Genomic DNA, 22,902 nt, shown 5'->3' with positions numbered 1-22,902 from the left:
TGCTTTTAGCCATTTTTAAAATTTTTTGGGCAGTACTTAAAAAACGAAAAGAAAAACACATACTGTTGTAAAAAACTTCTCAAAAAGGATTTATGACAAGCGAAATTGTCGAAGGAAGCAAAAAGCGATAAATATCATAGTAAAAACAACTGAAATTGCAGCGGTTATATGAATGTACAACAGAATTGCTTTTGTTTTGTCCAAGCAAAAATCGGGATAATTGACTTTACCAAACATTATTTTTTATATAAAAATGAATTTTGGTTTTATGTTTTTGGTTTTTAAAAAGTGAATAAAGTACCTAATTTAAAACAAGAAAAACTTTCTCATTTTCTTAATTTTTAAAAAAAGTTACAGGGCATTCATTCTCCTTGTAATTTCAGTTGCTTTAGTTTTGGCCACCAGTGTATCTAAATATTTCTCTCAACCAGAAACTTGGGATGAATATGGATTTTATGATGAAGTTACCAATATAGACCAAACCTGGCACGTCCCAATATTTATATCGTATTTATTTAGGTCCCATATGAAATGGACAATATTGGCCTATTCTTTCAGAACCCAGCCATATTACTAGACAGGATATATATCATTTGATATGGCCAAAACGTGCCTCATCGAAATAACGGCTTCAGATCCTAGGACTCTTTGGACCAAATTTGTTTCAGGATATTTGGAGTCGATCTGGCGATGTCCGTCCGTCCGTCCGTCTGCCTGGTGCGTACGATAACTTTCGAAGGAAGTATCCGATTCGATTCAAACAAGGTACATCGTAATATTATTGTTAAACTTAGATCGAGTTTGGTTCCCACACAAAATGTCAACATATTTAAAGAAAATGCATAGAAATAGAAAGGATAATCCGTTTTTGCTCCAAACTTTGCAAATCCTAATATTTCCGTCAAAATGGACAATATCGGTGCACTCCACCATCAAGCCTCTCCCAAGGGTCAGAATTTTGATAATTTTAACTCATATATAATACGAAGTACGAGTCCGATTGTGTTCAAATTACACAGATCACAAAGTTTCTATTAACCCAAGGTCTGGTGTGAATATGGAATATATCGGTCCACTCCTTCTGGTATCCCCCACAAAGAGTCAACATTTTGAATATCTATGAAGCTCATATAACGCGAAATTAATATTCGATTACATTCAGACATGACACATCTCGATATTTCTACAAGATCTGTCATAAAGATGGTAGAGATCGAACCATTTCTCTACCCCACAAAGGGTCAAAGTTTTGAATAACCAAAACAATCACAATAACCGAAATAAGCAAGCTACTAACACAATATCTGTTGTGAAGATGAGATATATCTGTCCACTCCTTCTGGAACCTCTCCTACAAATGTGGAACATCCATCAATCTTACAAAACGCGAAACCACTGTCCAATTCCACCAAGACTTGGTACATATTAATATTTCCATCAACACAAGATCTGTTCTAAAAAAAGTAGAGATCGGACCATTTCTTCTGGTAAGTCCCCCACATGCATAAAGAAAGCGAAATAAGCATCAAGATCACAAATTTCAATCAAATTTTAAAATATGTTTAGATTTGTTCGAATTGGTCACCTTTGGCACGAATTATGGCATTCAAACGGCCAATGAAACCGTTACACGCTGCCCGAATGTTGCTCTGCGGTATTTTGGCCCATTCCCGGCGAAGCGCTTGCTTGAGGTGATCGATACTTTGGTATTTTTTAGTGCCAACCTTGCTTTCCAAAATACTCCAGACACAATAGTCCAACGGATTGATATAAAGAGATTTTGGTAGCCATTGTTCGCTGGAAATGAAACGAGGAACCTCGAGGAAGCATCAGCTGTTATGGCGACCCACACCATCACCATGGCCGACGCTTGAGTTTTGGTGTCCAACCGAAGGTGTACATTTTCAGCTGACCTCTTCTAGCCTAGCTTCTTTACTTTCCGAACCATTTCTGCTGATGTTGCTGGTTTCTTCCGTCCTCTTCCTTGACGGCACGGCAACTAGCGATGGTACGAGATACAAAAGATTTATTCACATTTAAATGTTGGAGTGATCTAAAGATTGCCACTTGTGGTTTTCTAGTCAAATATAAAGAAATCACACTATCATGCTGCGAAATTCTCACCAAAATGCTTTTGTAAACTTGTAAACAATATAATGAGCTGTCAATGGAATAATTTTAACAGCTGTAGGACGAGTGGCTTAAAAATTACAGCACTCTGAAGTTGGTTGCTGTTTTTTCATCTCACCCTGTATCTAAATATTTCTCTGAATCAGAAATCTGAATTGTATATAGATGTTAGATTTTCTTGTATTTTTATCTAAATTAGAATGGAATTCTTCAGTCGACTGTATAAGGTGACGTACATTTTAATATTGACTAAAAATTATCACATATAAAGTGAAGGAAGTAACCAATATAGTTCAAACCTTGAACGTCGCAATATTTCTTTCATATTTATTTAGGTCCCATGCGAAATGGACAATATTGGCCCCTTCCTTCTGAATCTACTCCATACTGGGATATACATTTGTATAATCATAATAGAAGTCAAAATATATTTAAATAATCGAACTTGTATAATTAGAACAAGTAAAAAAGCTGTAAGTTCGGCCGGGCCAAACTTTTAATACCCTCCACCATTTGGTACAAATTTGGCAATTTCCAAAAAATAAAATCAGTTAAAAATTCTGTTTAAATCTTAAAAATGCCGAATGCTTTTACGACGACGTGGGCCTGCATAGGCAACTTTTGTCATAAGTTATTACAATATTTAAATGCGAAACTTGAAGGAAAATATGTTTATAATGTAGCTAAAATCATCAAAATACCGAATATATATGGGGGCTATACGAAGACGTGGACCTGCACAGATAATTTTCTGGCATGAGCTGAATTATCCATTACGAACTTCACATGCGAAATTTGAAACAATCCCGGTAAATAATGTCGCTAAAATCATCAAAATACCGAATATCGGGAAGTATGGTATATGGGGGCTATATGAAGACGTGGACCTATATGGCCCATTTTCTGTTTTATGCCGCAGTATCTATTACGAACTTCGAATGCCAAATTTGAAACAATTCCGGCGAATAATGTAGCTAAAATCATGAAAATACCGAATATCGGGGGGTACCGTTATATGGGGGCTACACGAAGACGTAGACCTGCACAGATAATTTTCTGTCTTAGGCTGTAGTATCCATTACGAACTTCAAATACCAAATTTGAAACAATTCCGGTGAATAATGTCGATAAAATCATCAAAATACCGAATATCGGGGGGTACCGTTATATGGGCGCTACACGAAGACGTAGACCTGCACAGATAATTTTCTGTCTTAGGCTGTAGTATTCATTACGAACTTCAAATGCCAAATTTGAAACAATTCCGACGAATAATGTCGCTAAAATCATGAAAATACCGAATATCGGGCGGTACCGTTATATGGGGGCTATATTATTACTTGGACCTACATGGCCCATTTACGAACTTAAGCTGCCTACTGACAAAATATACATGTGTGCAAAATTTTAGCCTTCTATCTCAATTTGTTCGAATGATAGCGTGATTACAACAGACAGACGGACAGACAGACAGACAGACGGAAATGGCTAAATCGTCTTAGAATTTTACGCTGATCAAGAATATATATACTTTGTTGGGTCTGACATGAGTATTTCGAGGAGTTACAAACGGAATGACAAAATTAATATACCCTCCATAGTATGGTGGAGGGTATAAAAATAATAATAGATTTATTATTTTTTCTTTCTAGTTCATATTCCTATGGTCATACTGAAAGAGACCCTTACAAAGACTATCAAAACATAATTTTACTGAGGGAAAATAAATATTAACTGTGAAATAAAATGTCATTAATTTTTTGCATCGTTTTTTCTAAAAGGCTTCAGGCTCACGCCATCAATCAAAAATTGAAATTGAGATATTCATTTCCAATATCTGGCAAAGCTTTTAATTGTGCGCAAGGTATTGACCTGTCATGTATTCAAGCTTATGATATAAACCATAAATAAATAAATACAGCAACAAATTCCTTTAATTGCCGACAACAATAAATTTATTTTACTCGAGTTGTCGGACAATGGTCTTGGCTCTTGGCTTGACAAAGAAAAACTGCGCCAACAAAAGAATAAATATCATAAAAAATAATCGACAAATTCCGTCGAATTGCAGTAGTCAAATAAAGAGACAGCTGACTTACTGTTCTATTTGTTTTAGCTCAACAATAATTTAGTTGTTTGTGGTGACGACGATGAGGACGACGATTGGGCTTCTTTTTATGTTTCCAATGTATCTTGCAAGGCTTGTTATCAGTATTTGCAGTTGTTATTTTGTTGTAATTAAATATTTAATTTACAACAATTAAGAACCTTGTTAGGCTCCGCAAAATATGTATACCGCCATCCATTGTCCGGAAAATTATCATAAAACTAAAAAAAAAAAAACACGTCAAACCAATCGGTGTAGAGAATCATTTAAACACCCCCCCCCCCCCCTGTATCTGCTCTTCATCAATATAATGTAGAATTAAATAAATTTTAATGCTATAAATCCCTATCCCTACAACAATACACACCGAAAAATGCCACAAGTCAGATAACAAAACAATTTCTCATCTCAACACTGCTGCTGCCAAAAAAAAATTTAAGATTTAAATATTTTTCAGAAGATATTGCAAGGACGAAGGATTTTGAAGCTTTTCATATTCATATTGTTATTGGTGTAGAAGATAGCACCACAATATACAAAAGAATATTTGTTTCTTATTCAAGAATACGGTTTTGCTGGTTGCGTCCTGTTTTTTTTTTTGGGCTGTCTAACCTTGAAGCGCTTGAAAAGAATAAAAAGATAGATGGAATAAACAAACAACAAAAACACAAAAAGATTAACATTTGTTGATGAAACCATAAAAAAGGGGAAACTTTTTCTAACTACGTAAAAGAGAAATAATACACAAATAGCAATGCGGTATTTTGCCAAGAAGCTAAGTCGTAGCAGGACAAAGGTCAGGGAGGATTTCGAGCTATTTTGTCTGTTTGTATCTCACAGACGGTTGTTTTACGATTTTTTTTCCTGCAGATAGTGAATATTATTTTATTTTATTATGAATTTCCATTTCCAAGCTAGCGGATAGAGGTTCTTGGTTTTGTGTTTTTGAGCTGAAAATTTTCGAAAGGCTTATAACTGGTTTCATTTAACATTTTACACTGAAATTTTAATTCAATTTTTCTGAGTTATTCTTTGCTTCATTTCATACAGCACAGTTTCAAGCAATGCCCATAGCAATTTTATAATTTAAGTTTCTTAAACAGAGTTATTTTATCAATTATAGCCATTTGTTTAAACCTAGCACTATAAAATGGAGATTGTATAAAAATTCTCATTTCATTAGCAACTCCTCGAAATATTCTTCGAATTAGTCATGTCCATGCAATTACGATAAAGCACTCCCTTTTAAAGCTCTTACTTTAAAATTTTGTCCACGCTCTGATATTGTTCCTAGGATGCTTCATTCGACATTTCGGTTTCCCTGTGGCTAGTCTAATTCCTTCTGATTTATTGCATTTTGAAGTTTCGGCCTCAATTTGTAGTATTCAGAAGGTAGTTTAAACACCCACAAAAAAATGTATTATGTAAGTCCACTTCCGATATTTGGAAGTGTACGGTTCCAATGTGCAACCAAATCAGCAGTACAGGGTGAGATGGCAAAACTGCAACCAATTTCAGAATTCTGCCATTTCTAAGCCACTCGTCCGACAGCTGTTAAAATTATTCCAGTGACAGCTTATTATATTGTTTACAAGTGTACAAAAGCATTTTGGTGAGAACTTTCTAAAAAAAAAGTTATTCGTGACGGATTTCAAGCGTGATAGTGTGATTTATTTATATTTAGCTGAAAACCACAAGTGGCTATAGTTAGAGCACTCCAGCATTTAAATGTGAATAAATCTTTTGTGTCCTTTTACCATCACTCGTTACCGTGATACTGTTAGTGTAGCCCGACGTCAAAGAAGTGGACGGAAGAAAACAGCAACATCAGCAGAAATGGTTCGAAAGGTAAAGAAGCGACTTGATCGAAACCCTGAGCTGAACAAATCGCAAATATTGAACAATTAGCTCGGCGTAAAGCATTTGAAATTCCAAAAAGTGCAAGAACTTACATCGCAACAGAAAGAAAATAGACTCAAAAGAGCTAAAAACTTGCTTCGCTTGGCCGAAAGTGGTGAACTGCCGAATTTGGTGTTCTCCGATGAGAAAACATTCGTTGTCAAGCACTTTGTAAACAAACAAAATGATGGTGTTTACTTGTCAAAGAGGTCAGCTGAAAATGTGCACCTTCCGTTGGCCACCAGAACTCAAGCGCCAGCCATGATGATGGTGTGGGCCGCCATAACAGCCGATGGTCGCTCACCGCTCGTATTTATCGACCGTGGCATAAGAATAAATGCCGAATAATATGGCGAAAATATTCTGGAGGGTGTATTAAAGCCTTGGGCATGCAAACATTTTGGCCGCAGACCTTGGACAACAGGGCTCAGCACCATTGCACTCAGCACACGCCACCCAAGAATGGTTACAAAATAAGACTCCTCGCTTCATTTCCAGCGCACAATGGCCACCAAAATCTCCAGATACCAATCCGTTGGACTATTGTTTCGGGCGGCGTGTGAAGGTTTCATTGACCATTTGAAGGCCATAATTCGTGCCAAAGGTGACCAATTCGAACAAATCTAAACATTTTTTGCAAATTATGCCGTTTGACTTTGTTGAAGTTTTTTTTATATCACCCTGTACGATGCGGGTAGTTATTCAAATTTGTACTTAAGTGTATTAAATGATACTAAAATGTACTAAATGTGGTAAAATTTTGATTTCGGTTAACCGACAGCGCTCGAATCCTGAAATTTGGATTTAAGATTACTGTTGGAGTGTAGGATTGGGTTATGTTTGAAGTTTAGGTAATTCGTACTAATCTGTAATATATGGTACTAAATTTGGTACAAATTGAAATTATGATAAACCTATGGAGCTGGAAATCTGAAATTTGGAATGAGAGTCACTGATGGAGTGCAAGGAAGATGCACCAAAGGGTTATTGGAAATTCGAACTTTAAGATTACTGTTGGAGTGAAGGATTGGCTTATGTTTGAAGTTTTGGTAATTCGTACTTATCTGTAATATATGGTACTAAATTTGGTACAAATTGAAATTATGATAAATTGATGGAGCTGGAAATCTGGAATTTGGAATGGGAGTCACTGATGGAGTGCAAGGTAGATGCATCAAAGGGTTATTGGAAATTCGAACTATAAATTTGGGAAAATCCCTCAAAAACTTTAACACTTTCAGAGAAAATAATTTACCGTATAAAACACAAAAGGATAATCTATTTTTATTCAAACTTTGCAAATCCCAATATATGTTCAGTTCTAGATCAGATGCGAAAATGGGCATGTTCGGCCCACTCCAACATGCACCTCACACAATACTAAAAAAGCTTCCGATTCTCTCCAATTTTCGGATTTCATAGTATTTCTGCTAACAAAAGATTTGGTGTGAAGATGGAATATACAGGGTTGCCCATATTCGACGGACCCATCTGGCAACGCAATAACTTTTGACAGAGATGTCACATCGCTTAATGACATATCGCGTTTGAAGCGTCAGTCCAAGCAGATTTTTACCATGAACCAATACACGCGAGCGCTCTGAAATATTCAATTGTGAAAACTCAACGTGCTTTTAAAACATTAAAAAATGTGAGAAGTGCACCATTAAGCGTTTATATCAAAAATTTTCGACTGGTAAGGCTCTTTCTAATCCGAAGAGGCCACATAAAAATCGAACAAGGCGATCGGCCGAGAATATCGCTGCCGTACGAGCCAGTGTTGAGAGGTCCCCAAGAACATCCCAAAAACGCCGTTCTCAGTAGTTGGGCATGGCTCGGTCCACTTTACATTTGATTTGCATTTGTTTCCGTACAAAATTCAATTGACGCAAAGAATGTTGCCTGCGGACAAGTCTCGTCGATTGGAATGGGCCCAAAGGGTCCAAAGGTCCGTCGAATATGGGCAACCCTGTATTGGTCCTCTCCTCTTGGCCCCACCCCCACAAAGAGTTAACATTTTGAATAATTATACCTCTTATAATTTGCGAAATAAGCATTCGATTCTCTGGAAATTTTATACACCACACTATTTCTATCAACACAAAATTTGGTGTGAATGTGAAATATATCAGGCAACTCCTTCTGGTATTCGTATAAACTTTGAAATAAATTTGTTTTCTGTATTAGACGAAGTGGAATACACTCAACATTTCTCAATTTTCCAAAAATTATTACATTTCTCAGGTAAATGTGAACGAAGTTGTCGATAAAGCCCAGATCTGGTACATTTATATTAGACATAGGTCAGATACGAAAGGGACAACATTGACCCACTCCTTTGGAACCATAAAATTATATTTTTAAATGACCAAACACGCTGTCGGCAAAACCGACAGATACTTTTCAACTTGTTATAAACTGTTATTGGTCCATCCTCTCGTAAATGGCTTGTTATATAAATCTCCATAAAATTAAAAAAATTAAAAAAAAAATTCTACTCCCAACGAGCAAACTCCTAATGTGTAAATTCAAATGTTACAGGGGACTCCTTTTTTTCGGAATCCACTTCCTTAAACCTATGAATAATATAGGTATTTATACCCTACAACACTATGTGTTGGGGGTATTATAAGTTTGATTGGGCCAAAAATTATGTAACACCTCGAAATATTGGTTTCCCACATAGGAAAGTATATATGGATCTTCCTATCTCGTTGAGCTGAGTCGATCTGGCTATGTATGTCCGTCCGTCCGTCTGTCCATGTTAATTTGTAATCACTCTACAGGTCGCAATTATGGCCCGATCTTCACGAAATTCAGAATGGAGGTGGGGCTAGGGTCAGAATAGAACCCTATTTCTTTTGGAGTTGACCGCATAATATTTAGGGGTTGAAATGGAAAAAAACCGAAAAAAATCCTGATTTTGCAGTGGCTCTACAGGTCGCAATTATAGACCAATCAAAGCGGAAGTTAGCATGGGGCTAGAGCTTAGGGCTGAGCAGAAGCCATCCAATTTTGATGGTCATCGGATAATTTTTAGTGGGTGAAATAGACAATAACATTTGTGTTAAATAAAAGTCAAATTCCATTAAATCGCGAATATTTTTAATCCCGGCGAAATCACAAATAGACGAATAGGTCAATTCTGACCGTTACGTAGATACCGATAGTAAATATATAGGTTATATATAGCGAAATATATACAATGTGTATATACAAAGGAAGAGGATGTTAGTTAGAATGCTTATATCTCAAGAATGGCTGGACCGATTTTGACAAATTTTGTCAATTCAGATTGCCCTCTTGACATAAAGGAATAAAATCTAAAAAATCGCATAAAAAGGTATCAATATTGAAGTTAATATAGATTTTGTAGTATTTTGTGACATTTTTTTAATTTTTCATATTTTTTATCGCATGCGATTTTTTCAATTTGATTTTTTATATTTTGAAATATTTTTTCACCTTACAACACAGGTTGGGGATATTATATAAGTATTGCAAATATCGTCCGATCCTCACGAAAATTTTCATAAGGGTAGGGTTGGCCTCAGAAGGGCTAGACCTATTGTTTTCAAAGATGTCCGCAATATATTAGGGGTTGAAATGGACCAACAACTAAAAATGTTCCTGATTTTGCAGCCGTTATAAAGGTCACAAATAGAAACCGAAGGACACGAAATCTCGCATAAAGTTAGAGGTTAGGACAGCGGGTACAATAGACCACTAATTTTGTGTGATAAAATTCCAGTATTACTTACAGGCGATATCTGAAATACACAAAAGGCGAACTTCTGGCTTTTTTATGCTGATTTCGTTGACGAATATAGCCAAATATCGTAGACAAGCAAATTATATAGATCAGTCTAAATTAGGAGGTACGGAGAAGCTTCTTGCTTTTGGAGATGATTGCAAAATATTTAGGGGTTCAAATTAATCCAAAACAGAGATGTTTTTCCGATCACACAATTGAAGAGAGTTAGGGACAGGGAAGAATTCTAGCATTTTGGATGACCATTGGATTATATTTGGCTGTAAAATGGACCACAACAACTAACAGCACGACGGAGTGCATAAATATTGGGCAAATGTCCCTAGTCAAAATCCTAATTTCAAAAGCGAAATCTTCCAATATGGATTTAAACATAAGGGGGCTTCTAACATATTGTAGTGTTGTAGGGTATAACATAGTCGGCCCCGCACGACTATAGCCTTTGCTTACTTGTTTTTTTTTTTTTTAATATTTCGATCCAATTTAGTAAAAGTTAACAAAGCACATTTACGATTGCAGCAAAAGACAAAAAATATGAAAAATCCAAAAAAACAGTTCTCAAACTTACCTTATATAAACAATTTCATTGTTGTTGTTGGACTGTCTTTGCCAACCCGGTGCAATATTGGGTTTAGCGTCTAATTGGCTACTTTCATTTGGCGCTGTTGCTGTTAATCCATTAGTGAGCGTCGTTTCTTTTGGTAGGTTCTTTGACAAATCACAACTGCTGTTGTTGTTGTTGTTGTTATTTATTTTGTTTGCAACAATTGGACCACTAGTCACTTGGATTTGTCTTGTATTATCACTTGCAACAATATTTATTTGCACTTCATTGGGTTCGGACTTGGGTGTTAGCGTTTGGGTTGGCAACACTGGTTTCGGTGCGACAGCAGCAACAATATTTTGTAAAGCCTCTTGACGCAGTTGTTGTTGTGGCTGTTGCTGTTGCTGCATATTGACCGGGGGCACAACTTCTTGTTGTTGCTGCAACATTTGCAATTGACTGCCAGTGCCATTGTTTGTTGGGTTGGTACTGTGATTATTGCTGGTAGCCATTTGTTGCTGTTGCTGCTGTTGATAAGGCGGCTGTTTGCTGGGACGTATTTGTGTTGCTGGACTCGGAGGTTGTTTGTGATGATTGGTTGCAACAATTGTCGGCTGTTTGCGAGAATTTTGCAAATTTTGATACTGCTGACTCCAGGTGATGGTATTGCTGCTAACGCTAATGGTGTTGTTGGCAGTTGAGTTGTTGCTGTTATTGGTCATGGTAAAGCGATTTGGTTGGCTATGCAATTGTGGCGGCGGTGTCATAAAATTCTGACAAGGCATCATGTTGCTGGCAAATTGATTATTTTGCGAGTGAAACATTTGTTGTTGCTGTTGCGTCTGCTGGGATATTTGATAGATTTGTTGCTGCTGTTGTTGCTGCGGCGGCGTTTGTTGCATTAAAAACGTTTGATTGCTCTGTTGCTGATGATGCAACTGCTGTTGCGGCTGCTGCTGCTGATGTTGCAGAAAGTTTGCATGCTGTTGCTGTTTCATGGCATACTGTTGCATCAATTGTTGCTGTTGTTGCAAGTTGTGTATTTGTGGCGGCTGTTGTTGTGGGATTTGAGTATTCCTCATTATGCCACCACCAAGACCTCCATTTAGTAGTAAATTTGTGTTCGAGCCATTAAGTTTTTGTTGCACTACATTTGTTGCCGACTGCTGCTGCTGCTGTTGTTGCTGATGCTGCGGCGGCTGTGTTTGAAGTCCAGCGCTTGTGGCAGCCATTTTGAAAAGCGTAGTTTCAACTGCCGAGAAATTATGCTGGAGACAACAGTTTGACAGTTGTGTCCTGAAAATTGAAAAAAAAAAAAAATAAATTTATTAATTTTTATCAATTTTTTTTTTTTTGAATAAAATATTTTGACTTAAATTTCAAATGGTATGGGAAAGAAGTTCTTATTTGCTCTCTCACCACCGAGTGGAAAATATTTTGAAAAATCATAAAGAATAAAAAACTAAATTTGCTCTTCATTATGGTACCATATATATCCGACTTCGCCAACATCACAATATTATTATCAAACTTAGATTGAGACCGGAGATAGATACAGGGTTGCCCATATTCGACGGACCCATGTTTTTTTTTTGCGTCAATTGAATTTTGTACGGGAACAAATGCAAATCAATGCGAATAATCCGTTGTAAAGTGGACCGAGCCATGCCCAACTGCTGAGAACGGCGTTTTTGGGATGTTCTTTGGGACCTCTCAATACTGGCTCGTACGGCAGCGATATTCTCGGCCGATCGCCTTGGTCGACTTCTATATGGCCTCTTCGGATTAGAAAGAGCCTTACCAGTCGAAAATTTTTCGTATAAACGCTAATGGTATTCTTAGAAGGCGCACTTCTCACATTTTTTAATGTTTTAAAAGCACGTTGAGTTTTCACAATTGACTTCTTCTGTTGAATGTAAATTTCAACTATTTCAGAGCGCTCGCGTGTAATGTATTGGTTCATGACAAAAATCAGCTTGGACTGACGCTTCAAACGCGGCATGTCATTAAGCGATGTGACATCTCTGTCAAATGTTATGGCGTTGCCAGATGGGTCCGTCGAATATGGGCAACCCTGTAATATCGGTCCACTCCAAATTACATTACTTCAATTACACAATATTTCTATTAAACTCTGATCAGGTGTGAAGATGGAATATATGGGTCCACTCCGTCTGCTACCTCTCCACAAAAGGTCAAAATTTTGAATGAAGCTTAAAAAAAGAGGCGAAACTAATATCCAATTCCATTCGGACTTGGCACATCTCAATATTTCCATCAAAATAAGATCTATTATAAAGGTGGTAGAGGTCGGACATTATTTCTGGTACCTCCCCCACAAAGGGCCAGAGTTTTGAACAACGAACATGGTTATACAATTTGAAAATAGCATCCGGTTCTCTTTATATTTCACACATCCCATTATTTCTACTAACACAAGAATAAAAACTGCAAAAAAGTCAAACGCCATTATTTTTTTTTTTTTTTTTTTTTTTTGTTTGTTTTTTTTTGGATGAAAGCAAAAAATGTCGGAAATAACCTTACATTTCAGAATAAGATTAGATTCGTTCAAATTGGTCATCTTTGGCATGAATTATACCCTTCAAACGGCCAATGAAAACGCCACACGCTGCCCGAATGTTGCTCTGTGGTATTCTGGCCCATTCCCGGCGAAGCGCTTGCTTGAGGTGATCGACACTTTGGTATTTTTTAGTGCCAACCTTGCTTTTGAAATAAAAAAAAATTCCATACACAATAGTCCAACGGATTGGTATCCGGAGATTTTGGTGGTCATTGTGCGCTGGAAATGAAGCGGGGAACCTCATTTTGTAACCATTCTTAGGTGGCGCGTGCTGAATGCGATTGTGCTGAGTCCTGTTAGGATGTCCAACGTCTGCCCTACCCTCCAGAATATTTTTAATATTCGGCATTTATTCTGATGCCACGGTCTATTATTACGAGCGGAGAGCGACCATCGGCTGTTATGGCGGCCCACACCATCACCATGGTCGGCGCTTGATTTCTGGTAGTCAACCGTAGGTGCACGTTTTCAGCTGACCTCTTTGGCAAGTAAACCCGATCATTGTGTTTGTTTACATACTGCTGGACAACGAATGTTTTCTCATCGGAGAAAACCAAATTCGGCAGTTCACCACTTTCGGGCAAGCGAAGTAACACTTTAGCTCTTTTGAGTCTATTTTCTTTCCGTTGCGGTGTAAGTTCTTGCACTTTTTGGAATTTCAATGGCTTTACCCCGAGCTCATTCTTCAATATTTGTCGAATGGAATATTGCGATATGTTCAGCTCACTAGCCATTTTTCGGCCACTGCGACGAGGTTTTCGATCAAGTCACTTCTTTACTTATCGAACCATTTCTGATGATGTACTGTTTTTTTTCGCCCACTTCCTTGACACGTCGGGCTACGCTACCAGTAGCACGGTAACGAGTTATGGTACGAGACACAAAAGATTTATTCACATTTAAATGCTGGAGTGCTCTAACAATAGCCACTTGTGGTTTTCCAGCCAAATATAAACAAATCACACTATCACGCTTGAATTCCATCAGGAATAACTTTTTTTTGCGGAAAATTCTCTCGCTTGTAAACAATATAATGAGCTGTCACTGGAATAATTTTAACAGCTGCCGGACGAGTGGCTTAGAACTGACAGCAGTCTGAATTTGGTTGAAGTTTTTTCATCTCACCCTGTATGTCGGTCCACTCCTTCTGGTGCCTCTCACACTGAGGGTCAAAATTTGGAATATCCCACGCCGCCCGAATGTTGCTCTGTGGTATTTTGGCCCATTCCCGGCGAAGCGCTTGCTTGAGGTGATCGACACTTTGGTGCTGAGGTCAAAATTTGGAATATCCATGAAGCTTATAAAATGCGAAATTATTTAGGTCCGATACGAAATGGACAATATTGAACCATTTTTCGGAATCTACTCCCTAGGGGGTCAAACATTTGAAAAATCATACCCTTCGCCATAGAAAGTTCATTCAACTGCGAAATATGTCTATCCATAAGAGTTCGTTTGGCTAATAGTCATATTTATTTTGAACAGATAAACTTACGGACTCAAAAAACTAGCTTACTGTACTAAGGAACTTGAACATTATACCCAATGTAGTCTGAACAGCGCATAATTGAATCACTCCTATGTCGTCAATAAAATGTCTGGCAAGCATTTCTTAAATCTCCACACCGATATATAAATTCTGACTTCTTTTAAACGGCACACTTGTTGCATATTTCTCCAAATACTAGGTCTACTGGAAAAATGAGTTATGTAGGTCAGCCTTTACCTCCCCCATAGCTAAGCATTACTTGAAAAAAAAATCATTTGGAAAAATCAAATTCGAGATCAAAACATAGCACGTCTCCTTTGGGTACCTCTCTCACAAAGAGTCAAAATCTTCAAGTAACTTAAATCTCATAAACATTTCAAGATAAGTCATGTTTATATTCATGTGCCTATGAATTTTACTATTTCAACAACTCATAAGTCCCAATCATGCATAAAATACGTGAACAAAAATATGATGTGTGTTATTACGAGTACCGTATATGGGCAAAATTAATCCTTTAAAATTCCCAAAAATAACAAAGCAATATTTTGACACTTCCAACCCAATCATTTTATAGTTTATTAATAAAAAAATGATGAGGGACAAAAGAAATAATAAATATGAAATCAAAATGGTAGGAGTTAACCAGAAATTCCCCCCAAAAACATTTTAGTCAATTAACGACGACTACTTCATCTTCACTGCTTAAGATGCCGCTTTTTATGATCTTTGCGGGATAAACTGCCCCAAATTTCGAAACTAAACTCAATGACAGATTCACGATTATGATGATGTTGAGTCACTAAGGGTGGAAAGCAAAATAAAGCTCACATTCTGAATGAAAAAAAAAAACATTAAAAAGTTCTGACAAAATATTTTAATGAATGGCTTAATATGTTATCTCTATTAACATCAATTCGTGGGTTATATTCCCAACACATTTCATATGTTTTATTTGGATAACAATGGAAGACATTTAGTGGCGTTTTTATAATGAAATGCAAAAACATGAATGTATTAGTTGCGCTCCAGTGATCCACCCAATGGCAAATGTTAATGAAAATTATTTCTCAAAACAACCGTTGGGGTTAGCTTCAAAAGGAAGATTAGATAAAAATATAGAGCATTTTCACATGAGATTTATACTTATTTCATATCCTCCAATACCCCTTCGTGGGGTAGGCATAATAAGGAGGAAACCGATATTTTCCAGAAGAAATATCATACCGATATATTCCATTCTTACATTTCATCTAATATTGGTATAAATAATAGAATGTGGGCGTTACAAGAAAATTAGAAATTACAACATTAATTTTTATTCATTTCGACAAGTTGCACAGAAGATACGAAAAGGATAGTGTATGTTTCATTACATGGCTAAGGTATGATATAAAAGGCGATATCTCTTAGACTATACTCTTCGATATATATGGGATTTACACTGGTGGCCAAAACTAAAGCAACTTAAATCGCAAAGACAATAAATGTCCTTTAACTTTTACAAAAATAAACAAATCGTAATTATTTTTCCAGTTTTAAATGAGGGGTTTAATTCACTTTTAAGAAACTAAAATTAAAAATACAAAAATAATTTTGAACGAAAAATAATATGTGGAAAACTAAAATGACCCAATTTTTGCTTGGTCAAAACTAAAGCAACTTTTGATTTTTTATTTTAAAATAATTAAATTTTGGCTAGTAGTCGATAGCATAACCATTATTTTTGATAGCAGCTGCACACCTACGAGGCATTGAATCTATAACACGCTCAATTTGATCCTTGGGTGTGCTTTCCCAGGCACCCCGAATTCTTTAGAAAAAGTTGTGCTTATTTATTTCCGAATCTCGCTTGATCTTCCTATCTACGATACTCCAAAGGTTTTCTATGGAGTTTAGGTCAGGTGATTGTGCCGGCCATAAAAAAAACATCAATTTTTGACTCCCGCAACAAATATTTGACAAGTTTTGATACAAGTTTGGGATCATTGTCATGCTGAAACACCCAAATCAGCCGAATATTTTACTCAGCGTAAGGGAACAACGTGATGTCCACCACATCTTTGTAAACAAACCGATCCACAACTTCCTTTATTTTATGGATAGGCCCAAATCCATAGAAAGAAAAACAGCGCCACGCCATTTTTGACCCACCCTCATGCTTCACTGTACCTTTGCAACACTGCGGCTTGAGTCCTTCATTTTTTGGTCTTCTCGCCGTAAAATTTTTCACATCTGAGACTTTAATATTAAACGTAGACTCATCCCAGAAATAATGTTTTTTCCATTGAGCTTGATTCCACTTAATATTTTTGTTTCCGAAAGCCTTTTTGATTTTTTCAGATATAAATGGTTTTTTGATGTCTTACGGGCATGCAGACCAGCTGCCACTACTCGTCTACGCACTGATCTCGAGCTTATATCCAATGATTGCTCTCTCACCAATCCAGTTGAACTCTTAAATGGTTGTTTTTTATTTCTCTGACAATTTGTGGATCAGTACGGGCTGAAGTTTTTCATGGCCTTCATCCGTTATAGACTGTTACTACTGATCCAGTTTCAAAAAACCGACTTAGTATACAGAAATAATTATGAAATCACATAAATATTTATGAAATATTTGTCGGAAATCATTTTCTGTGATATGTTGTTTTGATAGTCACTGATAATTTGCTGTTTTATTCAGGTAATGTATTTGCTTCTAGCCATTTTTAAAATTTTTTGGGAAGTACTTAAAAAACGAAAATAAAAACACATACTGTTGTAAAAAACTTCTCAAAGAGGATTTATGACAAGCGAAATTGTCGAAGGAAGCAAAAAGCGATAAATATCACAGTAAAAACAACTGAAATTGAAGCGGTTATATGAATATACAACAGAGTTGCTTTTGTTTTGTCCAAGCCAAAATCGGGTTAATTGACTTTACCAAACATTATTTTTTATATAAAAATGAATTTTGGTTTTATGTTTTAGGTTTTTAAAAAGTGAATAAAGTACCTTATTTAAGACAAGAAAAACTTTCTCATTTTCTTAATTTTTAAAAAAGTTACAGGGCATTCATTCTCCTTGTAATTTCAGTTGCTTTAGTTTTGGCCACCAGTGTATATATATTTCTTAGTTTTTTGAACTTTTGTAGGAGAGTTGTATACTAGAAGTGAACCAATTGGTTCATCTTCGAACTCGAACAAGTAAAACCAGTAAAGAAAGTCTTAAAGTCGGGCGGGGCCGACTTTATGATACCCTACACCACTTTGCAAATTTAGTAGAGCTCCACATAACAATTAAAAGTTCATACACGCTATTATTATAATTTAAAGTTCAAAGAACTAAATATGCCGAAGCATTTGTATCTTTTAAATTCGGACTTGTATAACCTATTTGGTGCACAATTAACTTGAAATCGGATAAAGACATATATGGGAGCTATATTCAAATCGGAACCGATCTCGATAAAATTTGGCAAAGATATTTCTGAGCTGTATTTGATATATTTCCCTGAAAATCGTCATTACGGAGTGCACATTACAGCTGTGGGTAACAAATGTAACAAATCGGTTGAAGAGTATATATGGGAGCTATAGCTATATCTGAACCGATCTTCACCAAATTTGACATACTAGCTTCTAGACTCAATTCGGTCGTAAGTGCCAAATTCCATCCTATTTGGACAAATATTAGACGTTTGGTGCACAATAAAAGGTAAATTGGACGATGTTATATATGGGAGCTACATCCAAATCTGAACCGATCTCGATAAAATTTAGCAAATGTATTTCTGAGTTGTATTTGATATATTTCCCAAAATATTGTTGTTACAGAGTGCATATTACGGCTGTGGAGGACAAAAATAACAAATCGGATGAACAATATATATGGGAGCTATAGCTATATCTGAACCGATTTCGATCAAATTTGGCATACTTATTTTCAGGCCTAATTTGGTTGTATGTGCAAAATTCCATACAAATCGGGCTGATATTACACGTTTGGTGCACAATAAAAGGCAAATCGGACGAAGATATATATGGGAGCTATATCTAAATTTTGACCAATTTCAATAGGGTTCGTCCTTGGGCCAAACAAATGATTTGTGTAAAATTTCATCTGGATAGGGCAATAAATGCGAACTGTACTTTGTTTACAAAAATACATGGACAGACGGACAGACGGACGGACGGACATGCATAAATCGACTCAGAATGTGATTCTATGCAGATCATCAAAAGGAACTATGGGTCTATCTCGTTTCCTTTTGCCTGTTACAAACAAATGCACAAAGACATAATACCCTGACCACCTTGTGGTGTAGGGTATAAACACAGCAAGTTCGGTCAGGCCGAACTTTTAATACCCTCCATCATTTCGAAAGAACTTGAAAAATTAAAAAAAAAATCCGAAAGCTACCACTTAAATGAAATGAAAAATAAAAACTATACGATGATATATGGACCTGACCATTGCGAACTTCAAATACGAAATTTGAAACGGTTCCGGCGAATAATGTTGCTGAAATCATAAAAATACCGACTATAGGGAGGTACCGTTGTAAGGGGGTTACACAAAGACGTGGACCTGCATACAAACATAAAATTACGATATTGGAAATAATTCCGGTAAATAATGTCGCTACAATCATAAAAATACCAAATATCGGGGGCTGTACGAAGATGTGGATCTACATACAAAATTTTTTGCCATAGGTTGTAGTACCCATTAAGATTTTTCAATACGAAATTTAAAACGATTCCAATTAATAACGTTGCTGAAATCATCAAAATACCAAATATCAGGAGGTGACGTCATATGGTGGCCATACATAGACGTGGACCTGTAGTACCCATTATGAACTTTAAATATGAAACATGAAATAATTCCGATAAATAATGTGGCTAAAATCATGAAAACACCAAATATCGGGAGGCATTGTTATATGGGGGCTATACGCAAACGTGGAACATAATTTACGAACTTATCCTGCCTACTGGTAAACTATGCATGTATGCAAAATTTTAGCCTTCTATCCCAATTCGTTCGAAAGATTGCGTGATTACAACAGACAGACATCGCTAGATCCTCTTAGAATTTTACGCTGATCCCGAATATATATACTTTGTAGGGTCTATTATGCATATTTCGAGGAGTTACAAACCTAATGACAAATAAAATAATGACAAATATGGTGGAGGGTATAAAAATAACGAACTGTCATGTTTGGATTTAATCCGATATTCTTTTCGACATTTATCGTGCGTACAAGCCAATCAGTTAGACAGATGGACGGAACCACTTTAAATGTTCTGAAACGGACTTAGTACGGGAGGTGTTTGACTTGAAGCCGTTATTGTTTTGTTACACGTTATTGTTCTGTAATACGTATCAAAAGATATATATCCTCCGAGGAATATATAGAATTTGACAAGGACAGGGAAACCACTTCGGCGGGTCCTTAAACAATTTAAAAAAGGAAAAATATATTTTTAAAAAATCATGATTATGTCCTTCAATAATCCTTGGAAATATTCTTAATTGCCTTTTAAGGATATTTCCTAGAAAATGCAATTACATCCTTGGATAGTCTTCAAAAATATTCTTTAAAAGTTCACAACTCCCTATTCCAAAACCCATCATAATTAGTACAATATTAAATTTTATGTCCTTATTTGTATTTATTTCACATAACTACATTCCCCTCTTTAGGCCACACAGCTGATTCACTACATTCCTTTGTTACCCTTTTACATTCATTTACATTTCCATTTACACTACGCCCCACATATGTCAAAAGTTGAAAAGTGTGAATGAAATTCATGAGTTTTGTGTGCGGCTCGGCTCTTGTTTTGACTGCAGCCAAAGTACATCAACAAATCAATTTTAAAACAAACACACAATGTGATAGCCAGCAAAAACAAGTCACTAAAAATGCCTACAGCCAGCCTTCTCGGCTACGGCAACAGCAGCAGTGTCAGTCAGTCAGTATTTATTTGGTCAAAAACGAAAAAAATCGCAGAGGGAATGCAAGCAAGAAGATGCAGTGTGGTTATTTTTGGATATGCACTGCAATTGTATGGGACAGAGAGAGCGTAAGTGAGTGAGAAAGAGAGCCCCCCATAAAATATGAGTTGATTTTCTTATTGGCAGCAACACTTGACACACTTCAAAAGCAATGCATTTTCATGTCGCCCCAAACCAAAAATTCCAATTAGAAAATTAAATTTTTTTTAATTTGGAAATCATCTTGACTAGATTTCGATTTATAATTTATTAATTACGTAATTTTTTAATTTGTTTGATTTGCTCTTCTGTTGCGCTTTCCACATTTTTTGTATACAAACATTTACAGGAAAAAAATCAATGAATTGTCGTGTGTCGTATATTTTGTGTAGTATAGTAGGCTCCCAGCTGAAATGGGATACTCCGAGAGAAAGAGATTTGACAACATTGCTGTGAGAGAGCACTTATTTTTTGGGAGACCGGTATCGATGAAACAATGTTAAAAAATAAACATTATACTGTTGCTCTCTTGTTATGGCTCCAATCCAATGGAGAAATTTTATGTTGTTATGAGTTGAAAACTCTCAGAGCTATCAAAACACAAATTGTTGTGGTCTGTTGTTGTTTGCCTTAATACTGTTTGGTATTCTGCTAAGTCTATTGGGATTTGTTGTTATTATTATTATTGTTTTTGGGTATTTTGTTTTTGGCATGTATGGGTATTCATGTGCGCTAGCATGTTTTTTTTTTCATCTGTTTGTGTGATGGGGGGTTTTGGTGGGGCCGTAGTAAATGCAGTGAGAACACATATAAAAAGATAGAGAGAGCATGAGAGAGACAAAAATGAATTTCATACATTCTATAAACGAAAGTAGGTGAATGGAGCAATTATCATAAAAATACACAAAATACCATATTTTCCTTCGTTGAATGTAAATGTAAAGAATGAATGCAGAGTAATTTCAACAAATTAACACCATGTTACAAAATTAATATGAATTAGTTTAACGAGAAAAAATTCAGCGTGGACTAGGTAAGAGTTCTGACAGAAATATGAATTTTGGGATAACAGTAATGGAAGCAGAATTCTAGGTAAAATTGTAAAATATAATATAATGGAATATTTTATGTTAAAAAATAGTGAAAATTTATCTTCAGACTAAGATCATCAAAACATTATTAGGGTTTAAATAAATACTGATAGCATGTGGTAAATATCGAGATTGGATACAAGGACTTAAACATGTCACATTATTTATCATGGGAATAAGAAGAAAGAAATTAAGTAAGATGTTGAGAAAAGGCGTAAGCATGATTTCAATTATCAGATGAAGATATTATAATTATATTATTAAAACTATAACAAAGTAAATTTATTGATAATCTTGGAGACTTTTATACTCTCTACACCATGTTAAGTATAGAATATTCTAAGTTTTTTCATACACCCCAAATACCAGATTCCTCCAATGTCGAAACTTTAGTGCATGAAAGAGGTTAGAGTTTATGACAAGAAAGGGTTGTAACATTTGATACGATGATATATATATATGTATATATATATATATATATATATATATATATATATATATATATATATATATATATTTATATATATATATATATATATATATATATATATATATATATATATTTATATATATATATATATATATATATATATATATATATATATATTTATATATATATATATATATATATATATATATATATATATATATATATATATATATATATATATATACATAATAATTAAAAACTGCAACAAACTGTCATTTTTCGTACGACAGCTGTTAAAGTTGTTCCAGTAGCACCTCATTATATTGTTTACAAGCGTACAAAACCATTTTGGCGAGAATTTTCCAGGAAAAAAGATATTCGTGATGGAATTCAAGCGAGATAGTGTGACAATTGTCTATCGTTCGAGCACTCTAGCGTTTAAATGTGAATAAATCTTTTGTGTCTCGTACCATCGGTCGTTTCCGTGATATTGTGGCGTTTGACTTTGTTCCAGTTTTTTGTCTCTTTTTCAAAAATCTTAAACGGGATCGTAGCAAGTCAAACTATTCTGCAGAATAATTTGATAATTTTTTTTTTGAATTCTACCAAAGGTCTCAAAAGACATCAAAAGTTCAAAATTTTACCCCAAATTACGACTGTTTCAGATGTAAATCCATTTTAGAACATCGAAGTAGGTATTTTTTAAAAAAAAATTTCAAATTTAAACGTGGACCGGCAAACAAGTAAACAAGCTGTAAGTTCGGCCGGGCCGATCTTTGAATGCCCTCCATCATTGGGAACGATTTTAGCAATTTTCAAAAAAATAAAATCCGTTAAAAAATTTTTGTAAAATCTTAAATATACCGAA

The 22,902-nt window shown here is 35.6% G+C and overlaps 1 protein-coding gene across 1 annotated transcript in view; it reads right to left on the bottom strand.

The window, feature by feature from the left end:
* The window catches only part of LOC101889975 (mucin-2), a 534,609-nt gene that overhangs the window by 508,610 nt on the left and 3,097 nt on the right, over positions 1-22,902 (bottom strand). Inside the window, exon 2 of the mRNA XM_059121607.1 lies at positions 10,477-11,748. Within this exon, the coding sequence (XP_058977590.1) occupies positions 10,477-11,684 (1,208 nt within the window). The 5' untranslated portion in view covers positions 11,685-11,748. The remainder of the gene's footprint in view (positions 1-10,476; positions 11,749-22,902) is intronic.

The sequence above is a fragment of the Musca domestica genome, unplaced genomic scaffold, assembly GCF_030504385.1.
Source record: "Musca domestica strain aabys unplaced genomic scaffold, Musca_domestica.polishedcontigs.V.1.1 1, whole genome shotgun sequence".
Taxonomy (NCBI): Eukaryota; Metazoa; Arthropoda; class Insecta; order Diptera; family Muscidae; genus Musca; species Musca domestica.
Note: the sequence above shows the minus strand (reverse complement) of the source record. Positions and strands in the feature narration are given on the sequence as shown.